Source organism: Amblyomma americanum, chromosome 10, assembly GCF_052857255.1.
Source record: "Amblyomma americanum isolate KBUSLIRL-KWMA chromosome 10, ASM5285725v1, whole genome shotgun sequence".
NCBI lineage: Eukaryota > Metazoa > Arthropoda > Arachnida > Ixodida > Ixodidae > Amblyomma > Amblyomma americanum.
In genome coordinates this window covers 15,631,849-15,648,589 of record NC_135506.1, presented here as the reverse complement: position 1 = coordinate 15,648,589, position 16,741 = coordinate 15,631,849, and the positions used below count along the sequence as shown (strand labels likewise).

At 51.3% G+C, this 16,741-nt stretch overlaps 1 protein-coding gene across 1 annotated transcript; it reads left to right on the top strand.

Annotated features, from left to right (window-relative positions):
- Nucleotides 1–31: 31 nt before the first annotated feature.
- Nucleotides 32–9,475, top strand: LOC144106373 (endothelin-converting enzyme-like 1). The gene is made up of 6 exons (XM_077639152.1): nt 32–456; nt 1,939–2,268; nt 3,434–3,817; nt 5,568–6,067; nt 7,500–7,859; nt 8,767–9,475. The coding sequence occupies exons 1-6, from the start codon at nt 211–213 to the stop codon at nt 9,092–9,094; spliced, it is 2,148 nt and encodes a 715-aa protein (XP_077495278.1). The 5' UTR covers nt 32–210; the 3' UTR covers nt 9,095–9,475.
- The last annotated feature ends 7,266 nt before the right edge of the window (nt 9,476–16,741 follow it).

The following is a 16,741-nucleotide window of genomic DNA, read 5'->3' as shown; positions in this document are numbered from 1 at the left end:
TTCTGTCAAAGAAGAGAAAGCGCAGCGCATCTCGTGCGCACCGGGTAGCCCATCGCCATTTTCATTTGGCGTTACATTCGTGGTGAAGTCACCATCTGAAGAATTCCCTGCCGTTCCCTTAGCTGCCGTTGGGCATCTGGACAACGGAGACCTATAGCTGTCGCGAAGGCAGCAGTGTCAGCCCTACTCTTCTATACTCGCTGCGTGACCATGTCCGGTGGGAAGACTACCACGACCACCTGGTACCAGGAAGACGACCTGTTCGCCAAGGGCGCCTTGTTCGCGCTCGTGGCCGGCGTCGTCACACTGCTGGTGCTCTTCTTCGGTTCCAACTTCTCGGACCGAGACACCGTGAAACCGGTCGCCCGCGCTGCTGGTGCCGGCGTCGTGTCCGTGGAAGCCGCCAATGCCACGATGGCCTCCAGGCGCCCGCCGCCATTCCCCCAGTGGACGACGGTAGGCTCCGCTCCTACCTTCCGCCACTTCATCCACCCAACCCCTCCTCAGCTTGTAATTTCTGGCCAGCCTGAGCCAGCCTCGACCACATCATGCGGGGCTGTGTTCGTAAACGAACCCCCCCCCCCCCCCCCCCCCCTGCGCGCCATCAAAATTCCTGACTATTAAGGCGAATAGGCTCATGACTCGCCAGCGGAGATCTTCGCAGAAAAGTGTCGCACTAAGGCTGTCAATACAACGTGGTTGAGGTGTCCACCGAGATGTCGAGATCCGAGAGCCACTGCGTCGTTTCCACAAAAGCCTTACCATTCCTCAAAACGCATGCTTTCGCATTCCTCCCCGTAAGCGGATTTAAGTGCCCTCAGAATATTTAAGAATTAAAATTTGTTTTCGGGAAAGGAAATGGCGGAGTATCTTCTCACATATCGGCGGACACCTGAACCGCGCCGTAAGAGATAAAGGAGGGTGTGAAAGAAAGCAAGAAAGAGGTGCCGTAGTGGAGGGCTCTGGAATAATTTCGACCACCTGGGGATCTTTAACGTGCACTGACATCGCGCAGCACACGGGCGCCTTAGCGTTTCGCCTCCATCGAAACGCAACCGCCGCGGTCTGGTTCGAACCCAGGAACTCCGGATCAGTAGCCGAGTGGCCTAATCAGTATCCGAGCCTAACCAGTAACCGAGCGCTCTAACCAGTGGCCGAGCGCTCTAACCATTGAGCCACTGCGGCGGGTGAAAAAATTTTTTCCACTCACTAATCCCACCAATCTACATCAATTTGCCCACTAACCTCCACTCACCCACCGTCATCCTCCAGAAACTCCAAACAATCTTCTTCCGTCTTCACCCTACAGAAAACCTCTAAGCCTCAGCATATATAGCAGCAGCATTCATTATAGCAAAAGAATCAAAGTAATCATTAAATCCAACTGCCATTGCAGCTTTCTCGCGTCAGGCTGCATGACCGTCCTGGCAATTTTCTTTTCTGCAGCAGCCCTACTGGCTTTCCCCGTTATGAGCTTCAATCGAGGTAATACAACTGACCTCCATGGAAGTACCGTATATATTAAACGTTTTGCGCTAGATCATCGACGACTTCAAATACACCCTTGCCGCAATGGTATAGTAAAAGTTCACCCGAGTTTGCATATAATACGAACGTTCGGAAAGCTTTCGCCAGAAGGCCAAGCGTACGTTGTGCTATTAATTGGGGCAACGAATCGCGATGATATATTGCAGTGGCAAACCAAACACCGGCAGTTACTTACCCTCCACCTGTACACTTTTACTAAGGCCCAGCTTAGCTTGTGGCCTTCAGCTGTGGCGACCGCTTGATGGTGTCTCCACACAAAACTCTCAATCTTTACGAGTGCTGCCTCCCCCCCAATCAGTGTCGAACATGGCGTCGGCGGTAAAGCCATGCCCGAAAGAGTTTTCAGCGAATCCTGGGCGAAGCTCTCAACATTACCGCGTACTATCGCAGGTGGCACGGACGAAGAAGACGAAGAAAAAGCCGAAGACAAGCGGCAGCAAGCCTCACCGCCGCGAGTCCGAGGGCCGCCTGGTGTCCCGGCTCCTGGAGGACTCTGTGGACGACGGCGCCGACCCGTGCTTCGACCTGCGGGCCCACGTGTGCTCCGGCTACGGCGCCAGCAGCGTGCTCGAGGGGAGGCCACTGGAGGAGCGCGCTGCCGAGGAGGTGCAGCGCGGGGTCGCCGAGTCCTTCCGGCAGGCAGTCCGATCGCCCAAGCTACTCGCGCAGCACGTCTCGCTGAGGAAGGCGGCTGGCTTCTACCGCTCCTGCGTGGACACGGTGTGGTGCCTACTCCGATTGCTTCATAACTGAGGAATGGCGCTCGCACAGGCTGTTGATCAGCTTGGAGGAAACGAGAGGCGTTCATATGCGATGCGGCATGGCACTCGGCGGCTAATTCATGCATAAGGGCGGGATGTAGCAGATAAGAGCGTTACAAAAGAAATTGCTTGTGGGGGGGGGGGGGGGGGGCTTAGTTGATAGATGGGTCATGACACTCAGTTGGCTCATATCAGCCTGGACCCTATCAGTGTAATGTATTTACACAAGGACTAGTAGTAGTAAGCAAGCGGTTTTTATTAAAATAATTATAAAAAGGGAGGAAAGATTTTTGCTAGCCCCGGCATCTGCCATCGCTATTGAAACGCCTGAGAGCTGGGGCAGCAGAAATAAAGGATAGCAGGCAGAATGGAGAAATGAAATGAATGATGTGAGGGGACAGGAAGGGAGGATAGGGGGAAAGGTAGTATACACAAACTATTTACACAATAAGAAATGTGTCCAGGTTGTGAGAGTGATTACTTCATGATGGAGCAATAAAAACACACGCGCACAGCACTGTGTTGACTATAACTGGAGTGGCGCGTCCAGTTGTCAATCGCCCAAGGTAGCACTCGCGGAGCGTTCGGTCACTGCGTGTAACTACCTGGCGGAGAACAGACGGGACATCAAGCCCGTCTGTTCGAGGAAGGCACAGAGGCTCACCAAGGTTCGCTCACGGGTGCGCGCACTGCCCTGCGGCCACAATAGCGTCTTGAGGGAGTCTGGTAGGCAACATCACTTTTGCGTCAAATGTTGTCCAATGAAATGGGTAACGTAACAGATGGCAGTCGGTCATGTGATCTTTCTAGCTGATGGCATCATTACACCCGAAAAAATCCAGGGGTCACTTTGTTGACCTTAAGTGCGGTGAGGAGAAATCCTTTAGCGCGGTGTTGCTGCTTGTGTCGCTGATGAAATTTTTTTTCTGGGTAAAGCTCATTTCTTCAATGCAGGGCTAGGACTCAGTGGCAATATACTGGACGTTGAGAAATTTTACCTCACATTTTCTTTGCCAGCGCATTACTGGGCTTAATATGGGAGACACGCCATGTGAGACATTGCTAATATTGTGAAGGTGATTATTCTCACTGCTAATGTATTTTCCGTGACGGGTACTTTTCAGAACCCACAGAACACGAAGAATGTCAAATCGATCGCCGCCTTTTTCAAACACAACGACTTGCCGCTACTAAAAGACGCTGACGAAGGCTCTGCGGGCCCCGACTTCTTGGACAAGACGATCGAGCTGCAGCTTCGGTACGACCTGAGGCTCTTCTTCGAGCTCAAGGCGGACGCCTTTCCCGGTCCGGGAGAAGGGACTCGCTTCATACGAGTGGCCCCCAACGCCGAGTTCGCCGACTTGAAGAAGAGGCGAGCCGCCATGAAGACCAGGAACGAGCAAGGCCACTTTGCCCAAGGCGTCCTCCTCTCCTGCGGCGTGGACGGGCATCGTGCCAAGGACCTGGCGAACCGCATCTGGACCTTGGAGAAGAAACTCCTCGTCAAGGTGCGGTAATGAACGTTCTGCTGCTCTTGCACGTTTTGGTGCTTGTGTAGGTAGGTGCTTCGTGTAGGTAACCATGGCACTGCGCCATGTCTTGGCTACTGAAAGGTTTCAGCTTCACACGAACTCTTCAAGTTGCTCGCCTCTGCCCTGGTTCTTTCATTCTTTAACTACGTCCGCTTCTGAGAACTTCTGAGAACTACGCCCGTTCTACAACGGCCGAGGAGGCCTGACGGAGAAAGCATCGCTTATAAGAATAACAGCGAGCCATTTAAGTCTCCTTATGTGCAGTGATGCGAAAGCATATTTCTCTTACTGCTGTCGATTATGCTGCTGCGTGTTCGTTTCTTCATGCCTTTGCCGTTTTCTAACTTCGGTTCTACCCCATTCGAAGGCACGCGTCACGTTGCTGGAGCGTCTAGTAAGCACACCAAAACGCTAAATAATGCAAATAATTAATGAAGCATGTCGGTAATTAAGTAATTCAGCAATTCGCTTAAATTTTCGATTAGTATATGAATTTGCTAATTAAACCAATCAATTGATTTCGTCGATTCACTCAATTTATCGTTTTGGTGACCTAATTTAATGTCGTCCAACTGAACTATGTGTGCATTTAATTATGTAATCAATAATGCATCAATTCGATTAAATTGCTGTTTTTTGTAAAAGTACTAATCCAACTACTTAATTACTCCGTCCAATTAATTGTTTACCTACTTATATAATCAATTTGGATTGTTTAATCATTTGGTGACTTAATTATTCGTTCATGCTAACTACATAATTATTTATTCAACTATTATATCATTCGCCCCTATAATGGATGACTGACAGTTCGTGCGGACACGCTCTGCCGGCTGGTCCTTTACACGCCACTCATGAGACAAGAAATGCTTTCACATTAAAATTTAATAATAATAATAATAATAATAATAATAATAATAATAATAATAATAATAATAATAATAATAATAATAATAATAATAATAATTGGTTTTTGGGGAAAGGAAATGGCGCAGTATCTGTTTCATATATCGTTGCACACCTGAACCGCGTCGTAAGGGAAGGGATAAAGGAGGGATTGAAAGAAGAAAGGAAGAAAGATGTGCCGTAGTGGACGGATCCGGAATAATTTCGACCACCTTGACATCGCACAGCACACGGGCGCCTTAGCGTTTTGCCTCCATAAAAACGCAGCCGCCACGGTCGGGTTCGAACCCGGGAACTCTGGATCAGTACGAGCAAACTAACCACTGAGCCACTGCGGCAGGTTCGCATTAAAATTTACGAACTTGTTCTCAGGCTACTTTCTGAAATGCCTCCGTAAGCCCAAGTTCATAGCGCGGGAAACTTGACGTATTGAGACACATCGTACTATTTGAGGCAATTACGACCTTTGCCTCGTGGCTCAGTGGTTAGGGCGGTCGGCTACTCATCCAGAGTACCCGGGCTCGATCCCTACCGTGGCGGCAGCGGTTCGATGGAGGCGAGACCCAAATGCGTCCGTGTGCTGTGCGATGTCGGTGCAGTTTAAAGATCCCCAGGTGGTCGAACTTATTCCAAAGCCTTCCGCTACGGCACCTTTTTCTCTCTTCTGTTGTTCACTCCCACCTTCCTCCCTCCCCTTACTGCGCGGTTCGGGTGTGCACCGAGATATGCGAGACAATTACTGCGTCATTTCCTTTCCTCAGAAACCAATTTTCTGCGCCCCTTTTACGCGCACTAACGCCGCATGCATATTTTGCCACAGACCAGCGGCGACGGCACGGACGATGACGACTCCGTCGAGGAGAGCTGGAAGACGTCGCTGGAGGCCCACTCCTCGGGAGCCTTCATGGCAGACTTCGAGCTCGACATTAGCTCGGAAGCCGCAGCGTACTTCAACCACATGCGCTCGCGCCAGGGCGTCAGCGACTCCGGACGCGCACTGTTCATCGCCTGGGAGGCGTGCCGACGGCTGGTGAACGTCAGCAGCCCGGCCATTGGCCACGCGTCGCGATGCCTGGCGCTGACGAACGCCGACTACGGTCACGTGGTGCGGGCTCCTTACCTCTTCTCTGTCCTCACGGAGTCCAGGCTGGCGCACGTCAAGACCATGATCGGCAACGTCGTGCGCGAAGTGATCGCCAGCATCAGCAACACGGTCTGGGTCCCGCACTCCATCCGGGTGAGCATGGAGAAGAAGGTCCGTCGCATGCGCTGGATGCTGGGCTACGCGCCGCGTCTGGACCACTGGTCTGGACTGGACAGGTTCGTCACTCGTGTTGGAAAACTAGCACAGTTTGCAAATAGCACGGCGTGAGGCTTAGATTGGTTTTTTAGTGATTTTTGCGTCCTACATAGTGGAGGCAAATTCAACTGGGCCGCAGCTGTTTGTCTTGCTCTTTGATGCGCTGCAGATCGGAATTTTACCGAAGGTGCTTAACGAGATTCAGGGTTCAAGGCTGCGGTGCTCGATATCAACAGTTCGCTGCAACGCTTTTAAACAGAACTGCACTGTGGGAACGTGCCCGAAGGAAAAAAAATAGCAGAGTGTGGTTGGTATAAGCTTTACGACGGAATATTATAGCAGGCTGCAGTTTGGCGTCCTTAATAAATAAACGATGCAACGGCCTTGATCGAAGTTCTTCCGGACACGCCGCATGGGTGTCGGTCATGCAGGCAGAACTGCAGAAAGAGGTGGCCAGAAAAAAAAAGGCGTAAGTACGGACAAGCAAAAGACAGATGGCATTGCCAAACGAAAAAAGGAACAAGGTAGTCCTTGGTTGAAAGCGCGTGGTGTAGATGCATCGTGATGAACGTGATGATCGTAGTCGTGATGAACGTGTAAATGCATCGTTCGCTTCGGCCGACAAGATATATTGCCCGCTTATTGATTCGGTGCTTGTTTTGCGTTTCGCTGTCCACGAAGTCCTTATTGCCATAAGAAATTAGTCGGAGGAAATATCTTTGCCTTTTCCGCTACAGCGTCTCTCCTCGCAAACGTCACCGATAATAATAATAATAGTAATAATTGGTTTTTGGGGAAAGGAAATGGCGCAGTATCTGTCTCATATATCTTTGGACACCTGAACCGCGCCGTAAGGGAAGGGATAAAGGAGGGAGTGAAAGAAAGGAAGAATAGGTGCCGTAGTGGAGGGCTCCGGACTAATTTCGACCACCTGGGGATCTTTAACGTGCACTGACATCGCACAGCACACGGGCGCCTTAGCGTTTTTCCTCCATAAAAACGCAGCCGCCGCGGTCGGGTTCTAACCCGGGAACTCCGGAACAGTAGTCGAGCGCCCTAACCACTGAGCCACCGCGGCGGGTATTCACCGATAGCCAAATCGATAGGTTCTCGTCACCGATAGCCAAATCGAGACGCTGTGACGCTCAGGAAAAAGCAACGGCTGATCGATTTGGCGGCCGCATGGTGGAATATTGCATCAGGTGTATCTGGACGATATTGCTATAGACTGTACGTTTGCATTATTTAAAGAATCTTCGCAGGGTACACTGTGAATGGCGTGAAATATACTCAACAGTATCAGGTAGGTCACCACATATAGTTGCATGCTACGCCCGCGGCTTGGAAGACAGCGTTCGTCCTATAGGTACGCTGCAACGCCGTTTTTCTGCGTTGCCGGTTTTCACGCAGCATTGATTCTAATAACGCAGCCCATACTTTTCTGTCATGCAGTTTCTACCGGGGCTACCCGTCCGCGACTGGTGTCTTTGCAGCTGACTACTTGGGCTCGCGACAGGAACGCATGCGCCGCTACCTGGAGTCGCTGCACAGCCAAGACACGGACTCTCGGTTGGCCTTCCAGCAACCGCCGGCGGAGCCCACGTACACGGCACCCAACAGGGTGGCGCTTCCGGCGGCGTCCATGCTTCCGCCACTGTTCGACCCGCGAGGCCTGCCGGAGTTCAACTACGGGCTGCTGGGCTCGGTGCTGCTTCGGGCAATGATGCGCGCCTTCGATGGGGAGAACGTAGAGTACGACGGTGCCGACCGGGTCGCGTGGAGCCCGGGTCGACTGAAAGAATTCAATGAACGGTGGGCTTTCAATCTGTTGAGGGAAATTCCCCGAAGTGGAGTATTATTTCACTCTTAGGAGTGACTACTCGCCTGAGGGTAGTGTCGATTACACCCGAATTACTACTCCCTTGAAAAGCAGACTTGTCGAAGCTGCTGACCCCGCCGCGGTGGCTCAGCGGTTAGGGCGCTCGACTACTGATCGGGAGTTCCTGGGTTCGAACCCGACCGCGGCGGCTGCGTTTCGATGGAGGCGAAACGCTAAGGCGGCCGTGTGCTGTCCGATGTCAGTGCACGTTAAAGATCGGCAGGTGGTCGAAATTATCCCGGAGTCCTCCACTAACGGCACCTCTTTCTTCTTTCACTCCCTCCTTTATCCCTTCCCTTACAGCGCGGTTTAGGTGTCCGCAGATATATGAGACAGATACTGCGCCATTTCCTTCCCCCCCAAAACTATTATTATTATTATTATTATTATTATTATTATTATTATTATTATTATTATTATTATTATTATTATTATTATTATTATTATTAAGCTGGTGTTTTCAGTTCTTGTTTTGCCGGTGTGTTGCCACAGAGGGCGTCAGTTGCCGAATGCAGCTACTTTCGTTTTTTTTTTATAGAGCTGTGAAGGTGTTATGTGGATAGTTATAATCTGCCGTGTACGGATTCCAGTGTATAAAAGAGCAGGCCTGTTACGTCTCAATGACTCGATTGAACTGAGTGATGCACTCAAGATATCGACACACGTATGTACCCGCTGTTGTCCATCCAGCAACGCGAACTTGAATACTCTACAGAATACATACCTTGCTATCCTTATGCCAGTTGTATTTAGTACCTCGCACCATGCTCGTGGTTACATTTACCTAGCAGCAGCTGGGCGCTGCATTCAAAGTAAAGAACAGTTTCATTGTGGTTGCAGGTTCTCGTGCACTAATGTAACGTCTAACTCCGCTGGCGCCCCCTGGACGGCGAGCACTTCTGTCGGCGCTCACGCCCTCTACAGGGCATTTCGCAAGGCAGCCGTCGGCGAAAGGAGGCGCCTGATGCCCAAGCAGGAACGCCTGAGCCGCGGTAGGCTCTTCTTCGTAAGCCGGTGCCTTCTGCATTGCGCCGACTACCACCGTGGCCACGCAAGGGACGCACACCACCGCTGCAACGGCATGGCGCGCCGTTCGGCAGAGTTCGCGGAGGTCTTCGACTGCCCCGCCCCGCGAAATCGAACGAACGACTGGTGCGACCTGTGGTAGCGTACCACACAGCTGGGGGTGGGGACGTCACTGGTCGGCCACAGTCATGTTGTGAGCTGTAGCAGAAAAGGACGGACTGACGATGAAGCTTTTCAGCCCACCGTTATGCCGCGACCATTAGCGTCGGATGTTAGGTTGGCACATGTCCGACGCGCTTGTGCCGTGAGTGTGGCAGCCGGCAAGTTGCCACACTAGCACGCAGCGTGGCAGTTGTTGGTGCAAGCACAATTGCATCTGCTGGGGGCTCTTCCCAGCCTTTCGTTTGATTCTTACAGCTGTTGTCAGCCTTTATGGCGCTACGTACGTGTCTCTCATTTATCCATTAGATTTTAAATATGACGACTTCCATTTTTATTTTCTTTATGCGCCAATAAAACTTGTCGGGCGATGATACGATGTGATGTGACAAATCGCTTGTGGTATTGGAGACAACGCAGCCCATTGCGATTTTTCATTTTGGCTTTTACAGTGATCGCAGTCTGCTCTGTGAGCTTCCGGTGGGTGGAGGCCTTGTGAAGGGTGGAAGTCTGTGGTGGTGATTGGAGGGGTGTGGAGGTGGGCAATTAATACCGGTGGAAAACCGGAAGGTACTATTGTACGGTGCTTCTGGTCAATGGAAGCCATATACACAAGCGCGCGCATGCACACACAGGCTTTTTCGCGGAAGGAAGTCTGCCTCAATAATAAAGGCCCCGCATTAAATCTACCGCCCCTGCCACGCTGCCCATCTAAGTTCAACGAAGGAACCACTGCGAATCGCGAAAGGTGAGCAGAATACGCCATCAGTGTTTGTTCGCACTACATGGGATCTTATAATGCCACTATGTACTGCGCTGCATAAAAGTGGAACCGAAAGCTGGCGCTTAACATATGCCACGAGAAACAGGAACCCTCGTGGCTGTTCCTTGTTACAGTTTTAACAAAGAGTGCAAGTTTTAACTCAACTCCTCCTTTGAGGAGGGTGCCAAATATAGACCTCTCCATCGTGTACATGCGGACGTGGAAATATCCCCTCTGGACTGCTGCAAACCGGCTCAGATTTCGTGCTGCTATTTGGCTGTCCTAGCGGCAGATTCATACACATTTCAGGAAGTAGTATGGCGACACGCATATTAACGCGACAGCGTTAAGGAGCTTGTGTCGCAGAAAAGCCGGTGTCGTCGGCGTCTTTGGCCGTGAGCGAAAAATGGCGCATCTCGGTGGACACCTGAACCGCGCCGTAAGGGTCCTTTCCTTAAATTGTCCAACGGGCCACGCGTCGCGCCGAACGGGGCGTTGGCGTTCGTTCCGTGGACCCCTTGGCCACGCTGCAATACGCTGTCGCGTCGCACTCTTGCTGCTGCTGCTGAGTGGAAGAAAGAAAAGTGCACGGGCCTGCCTACTGGCTCAAGCCGAGCCACACTCGCTGCCGCGTGCTGAAAGTAGGAGGGGTAAAAGATAGGAGAGGAAAGATAGAAAGAAAAAGCGCACTAATATGCCCCGGTCCGACCCGTGCCAGAATGCTTCAAGCCGAGCACACCGCCATATTCGAAAAATAAGTTTAATATCTTGGGTCCAAGGACCCGCTGCAGATACTGAATCAGGTACCTTGGAGGAAGCTTAAGCGTCCTCCAAATTTTATTGGAATACATGACCTTGAAAACTGGTTTTTGAGGAAAGGAAATGGCACAAATCTCTGCGGACACCCGAACCACGCCATAAGGAAAGGGAGCAAGGTGGGAGTGAAAGAGGAGAGAAAAAGTGCCGCAGTGGAGGGCTGCGGAGTGAGTGAATGACTTTATGGTCCAACAGAAGACTATAGACCTCATCCTACACCCCCCCCCCCCCCCCCGCCACCTGTTCTCCCTCAGTCGAGAGAGAGCCAGGAGAGATCGGGGTGGACAGGGTTGCCGCGTCAGATGCTGGCCTGGATGTCTTGAATCCCGGCGGCCTCTTCAGCGAGCTGGTGCTCAGGGTCCGGGCTACGCAGCAAGGTCTCCCAGGCGTCTCCACAATCTATTTTATTGGCCCTGCCTGGGGATTGTGTGCACTCCCAAATAATATGGTCGAGGGTCCCTCTCGCTCCACATTTCTTACATTTGTCGTCCTCAGTTTCCGGGATATTATGTTTAATTAATATTGGGTGCGGGTAGACGCCTGTTTGAAGACGTCTCCACGCCACCGCTTGCTGATTAATCTTCACACTGGGCGGGGGAAGTTTCCTGCGGTGTTGTCTGTAGTGCCGAGTTACTTCTTGATAAGATATTAGTCGCGCTTCTCTTCCGTGGTTCTCGAGGTGGGGCCCTTGTTGAGCTGCTCGGCGGTACAGATCTCGAGTCAGCTGATGGGCAGCCTCGTTGCCACGGACAGATTCATGAGCGGGGGTCCAAATTATGTTAATTGGCCTGTCCAATTTTCTTTGTCTTAAAATTTTGGCTATGAGAAGAAATACCCTCCCTCTACCGAAATTTTGGATTGCAGTTTTACTGTCGCTTATAATATATTCGGCATTTGATCCGACGCAAGCCAGCGCGATCGCAACTTCCTCTGCTGTTTCCACGGCTGTAATGTATTTTTCATTTCTGTCCCCTGCCGCGTCTACGTAGGCGAAAATTGTTTCTTTGGGGAGAGCCCCTCCTTTATTCCTTCCCTTACAGCGCGGTTCAGGTGTCCGCCGATATGTGAGGAATGTACTGAGCCATTTCCGCGCCGTAAGGGAAGGGATAAAGGAGGGACTGAAAGAAGAAAGGAAGACGAGCCGTAGTGGAGGGTTCCAGAATAATTTCGACCAACTGGAGATCCTCCTCCCGCACTCCTGGAAGGTGGCGAAAATAATATTGCTCTTAAAAGATACAAAGAAAGGCTTCCATATTGATAACATTCGGCCGATATCTCTAGCATCCAATTTGGTAAAGCTCATAAAAGGAATTGTGCACAGCCGCCTATCAGCGCATGTTTCAGAAGTCAACGCATTGAGCTCTGCCCAGATTGGCTTTCGTCGCGGATGCTCCATATGGTCTGCCCATGTCGATTTAGAGAGCAGAGTCCGCCTTGCTATGCGCAAGAACTTCGCTACCTGGGTCACAAAAATCAGTGCTGAAGGCATCTCTCCATCGTTGGATGAAGTCTACGCATTAATTCATGCTTCGGAACTACAGACAGAGAGCTGCAGTCGTTCTTTGGTGTCGTCAATTATGACGGCAAGTTTGGTCCCAATTTGGCAACGATTGCGTAACCCTTTTACAGACTGCTGCACGAAAGCGCAGCGTGGGACTGGTACGCGTGTTGTCTAGAAGCTTTTAGTCAAATTAGAGCCTTCGTGGCGTCACCAACTAAGGCTCGCACACTACGACCCCGAAAGGAAACTCAACCTGGCGTGCGACGCGCGTTACAGTATGGCGTTGGTGCGGTTCTTTTTCACGTTTTTGATGATGGAAGGGCCTACTTCTACATATAGCGGTCGCTCGTTCACACTGCATGGTCACGCGAACCGTAAGCCGCTACAGCCAATCTTGGGCCCGTCAACTGGAATTCCATCGATCGCAGTTGCTATAGTTTGCAGCGGTGGGCCGGAACGTTGTCGGCATATGCTCGTACAATCTTATCTTCAAGGAATCGAGCGAGGACGCACAAGCAGATTTCTGCCGCGTTCTTATCTTGAAGATAACGCTCTGCAGACACTGAAGAAGCATTTTATTCTTTACGTTTAGTGTCGCTGCCTAATTCTAGCCTGTGACATCGCGCGCGCGCCACGAGTAAAAGACCGGACTCGTGGTCAATTGAAGGAATTCACGAGTGTAGGTTGGCCTGCATCTGTCACTGACGAAAATTTGAAGCCTTTATTTCGCAGGCGCAACGTGTGCCAATTGGCTGCATCATGCTTGGCACAAGGGTGGTTGTCCCTGAGTAAAGTTTGCTTCTGGATCAACTTCACCACGGTCATCCCGACATCGTACGCAGTAAGGGACTAGCGCGAAGTTACGTGCGGTGGCCATCCTTCGAGGCGGACCTGGAGCGCCGCACTGCGCCACTTGTCAAGAGCAACGTAATGCCCCGGCGAACGCAACTGCTGCACCCGCGGTCGTGGCCGACGTCTCCATGACAACGCGTCCACGTCGAGTTTTCTGGCCCTTTTCAACCGGCAATGTTTCTAGTAGCGGTAGATGCGCATTCCAAGTGGTCAGAAGATTTTGAAATGCGATCGACAACTACCGAAAGCACGACTCGTTGCCTGACAGAGCTTTTCCCTCGTTTTTCGGGTTTCCGGAAACTGTTGTTTCTGACAATGGTCCGCAATTCACTTCCCCTTTGGGTTCACGTCACGTCCTCACAGCTCCATATCATATCACCCAAGAACGCTTTGTTCAAGCCCTGAAGAACGCCCTCCGTAAGGACTGCGCAGGCGGGACACTGCAGGTAAATCTGCACGTTTTCGCTGCCTTATCGCAATTCGCCTCATGAAAGTACCCAGGAATCATCAGCCGCATTACTTTTTGGACGACGTTTGCTCAGTCGCCCAGATACTGCACCGTACTACTGTTAACGGAGTACCGGAAGACCGCTCACCGCTGGTGAGCACGCTCTAATTGGTCCCCATGCTGCAGACGCGCGCACAGCTGCCTGGCGCCGTCAAGGCGACCAGCGCATGCGCATTGGCTGCGTGCGGGCTCCCAGTACTACGGTAACACGGTAAACTGCATGCTAAAGGTGCCGAACTCGAACGTGTCGCGAGCGTCTTTTCGTTTTGTGTGGCACAGTATTGGCTCGTGATTACTCGGGATAAGCCTAAGTGGGTCCCCGCTGTGATTGTTATCCAAACGGGACCCATCTCGTTCGAAGTTCGTGCAACCACTCCCAGGGGCACCTTCACTTGGCGTCGTCACAAGGACCAGCTGTTGCGAAGTCATGATGGCGCGCCTCGATCATGTTCATGGAACCACTGGCGAAGCTGAAATGCCAGTGAGTTCCTGGCTTTTCCTGCAGGTGGTAGCACACGCTGTCAGACACGTAACAAAATGACCTTGCGTTTGCAATTTCCGTCACGTGCAATAAAAGCCATCGGGCTTATTGAACAATAGAAAGTACAGGCAGCGGCGTGGAAGATTTTGAGTAATATTAGGCGTGTCGCGTACACGGCAGAATTAGAAAAAAAAAATTCAAGCTCGTTCTTTGTTAACAAAGACTAACCATCAGTGTGAGCAAACCCAAGCATGGCATTTCGCTCACGATAACTGATGCCTAGTCAAATTTAACATCGAATACTCGCTTGAACAAGCAAATAATCCTACACCAGAGAAATCAGTTACCGCGGTGCGTTTTAAAGCTTTCTCCCGGGTGTTACACTTTGTTGCAGACAAACGATTTTTTTTTTTACAGCAATATGTCGTCCTTAACAACAGCCGCTCAACGGAGTGTGCTAAATCGTGGGTTTGATGTACTATCATGAGCAATATATGAGCGGGAGCGCGTGGCAGATAGCCTCACACGCTGCTCGTGGCGATGCACGGCAGCCGCTTTTGGCAGCACTGCGGAGAGGGTTCTGCTGCCCTGCCTTCTTCTTAAACATCGAAGAACACACCCTTCTTTCCACTTTTTTTTCTGAAAGCGGCCACCACGTATCGCTACAAGTATAGATTCGAGGCTATCAGGCACGCGTTCCCGTGTTCCTGCTAATATTGCTCATGACAAATATCTTGATTCCATTCGACGAATACAGATATGAGTCATTCGAATTGTAAGGCAAAGCAAACACGATGAAAAAAGCAGGCCACCGTGTTCGAATTATTAAATGTCCCACCTTTTGATCTTTTGCGCACATTTCGAACTGTTCACTGTGCAATATAGCGAAGTGAAATACTGTCGAGACGAAAGTCGCGCAGATTGCGTTCGTTGTATCCGAAGTTCGTAGTAAGTGGACATCCCATATTACAACCAAAAAGACAGACAAAAGGAAAGTTTGTCTTGCTCAAAAATGCATTACGCGCTTCATGCTTCTCCAAGAACAGGTCCTATATCGGCGCTTTTCAAGCTCTCCAGCGCGGCCATATGCTCCTCACCGAGACCTTTGCAGGAAAAATACTTGCCGCTACTTCGCGCGCAATTACCGCCTCTCATTACCGCCACATGTGTCAAAGCACGAATGAGGCGTACGCATATCAAGGGAACCAGTTATGCGCGCTTCCTTCGCTCAAAGCCATCGCCGTCTAGAACATTGCCAACGCCAATGAACACAGTGATTGCCCACATCTTTCGCTTTGTATATCCTGGATTAGCTGAGCTAATCCACAGCTAATTTTTTTGTGGGCGCAGTTCTGCCCAATAAAGTCTTTCAGAAACCGTTTTTGCTGTCTTCCCGGCCCCGCCGCGGTGGCTCAGTGGTTAGGGCGCTCGACTACTGATCCGGAGTTTCCGGGTTCGAACCCGACCGCGGCGGCTGCGTTTTTATGGAGGAAAAACGCTAAGGCGCCCGTGTGCTGTGCGATGTCAGTGCACGTTAAAGATCCCCAGGTGGCCGAAATTATTCCGGAGCCCTCCACTACGGCACCTCTCCCTTCCTTTCTTCTTTCACTCCCTCCTTTATCCCTTCCCTTACGGAGCGGTTCAGGTGTCCAACGATATATGAGACAGATACTGCGCCATTTCCTTCCCCCCCAAAACCAATTATTATTATTGCTGTCTTCCCGCTCGCAGGACTGCCGTCACCATTGAGTGACAATACCCACACAAACGAATTAAGTCCGACCAGCTTACCAATTTCCCTCAAGAGGAAAGTGTACAACAGCATAATCTTACCGGTACTCACCTACGGGGCAGAAACGTGGAGGCTAACGAAAAGAGTTCAGCTTAAGTTAAGGACAACGCAGCGAGCCATGGAAAGAAAAATGATAGGTGTAACGTTAAGAGATCGGAAGCGGGCAGAGTGGGTGAGGGAACAAACACGGGTTAATGACATCCTAGTCGAAATCAAGAGAAAGAAATGGGCTTGGGCAGGGCATGTAATGCGAAGGCAAGATAACCGCTGGTCTTTAAGGGTAACGGAGTGGGTTCCAAGAGAAAGTAAGCGTAGCAGGGGGCGGCAGAAGGTTAGATGGGCGGATGAGATTAAGAAGTTTGCAGGCAAAGGGTGGATGCAGCTGGCAAACGATAGGGTTAATTGGAGAGACATGGGAGAGGCCTTTGCCCTGCAGTGGGTGTAGTAGGGCTGATGATGATGATGATGATGAGCTGTGCATCGTAGACGCTTCTCGGCAAATTCAGGTGCGTCTAAGCACGTGGCTTTTCGCCATCGTCACCTGTCTCCTCTGGGCCAATGCAGCGCAGCGCACCTGCGAGCAGAATGTGGTACCAAATGCACGTCTGCTGTATCCGCGCTGTCTGCACGAGGTAGCAGCGTAGGAACGCGTGCTTCGCGATCGGTATTTTAGATTCTCAAATGGCTACCTCTGGGCGATTCCCGACCGTACGCAGCAGCTTCGCTTTCAACGCTGCCACTGGCCCACAGCGCGCTGGGCTGGCGGTTATTTAAGCGCCGCCTTTCTAGAGCGTGCACCCGTTGCTGGCATGCGCGTCGTCATCGTTGTGGTAACCGGCCGAACTATACACCATTTTCCGTCTTAGACCTGCTTAGCCTTGCACCCAGTTCGTCGGCAGCGCGCCTACTGCCTTCCT

Excerpts from the sequence above, each read along its gene's own strand:
- LOC144106373 (XM_077639152.1), top strand. The coding sequence starts at position 211 with ATGTCCGGTGGGAAGACTACCACGACCACCTGGTACCAGGAAGACGAC. Across the intron at positions 6,068-7,499 it reads CACTGGTCTGGACTGGACAG|TTTCTACCGGGGCTACCCGT; the intron begins GTTCGTCACTCG and ends TCTGTCATGCAG. Across the intron at positions 7,860-8,766 it reads CTGAAAGAATTCAATGAACG|GTTCTCGTGCACTAATGTAA; the intron begins GTGGGCTTTCAA and ends TTGTGGTTGCAG.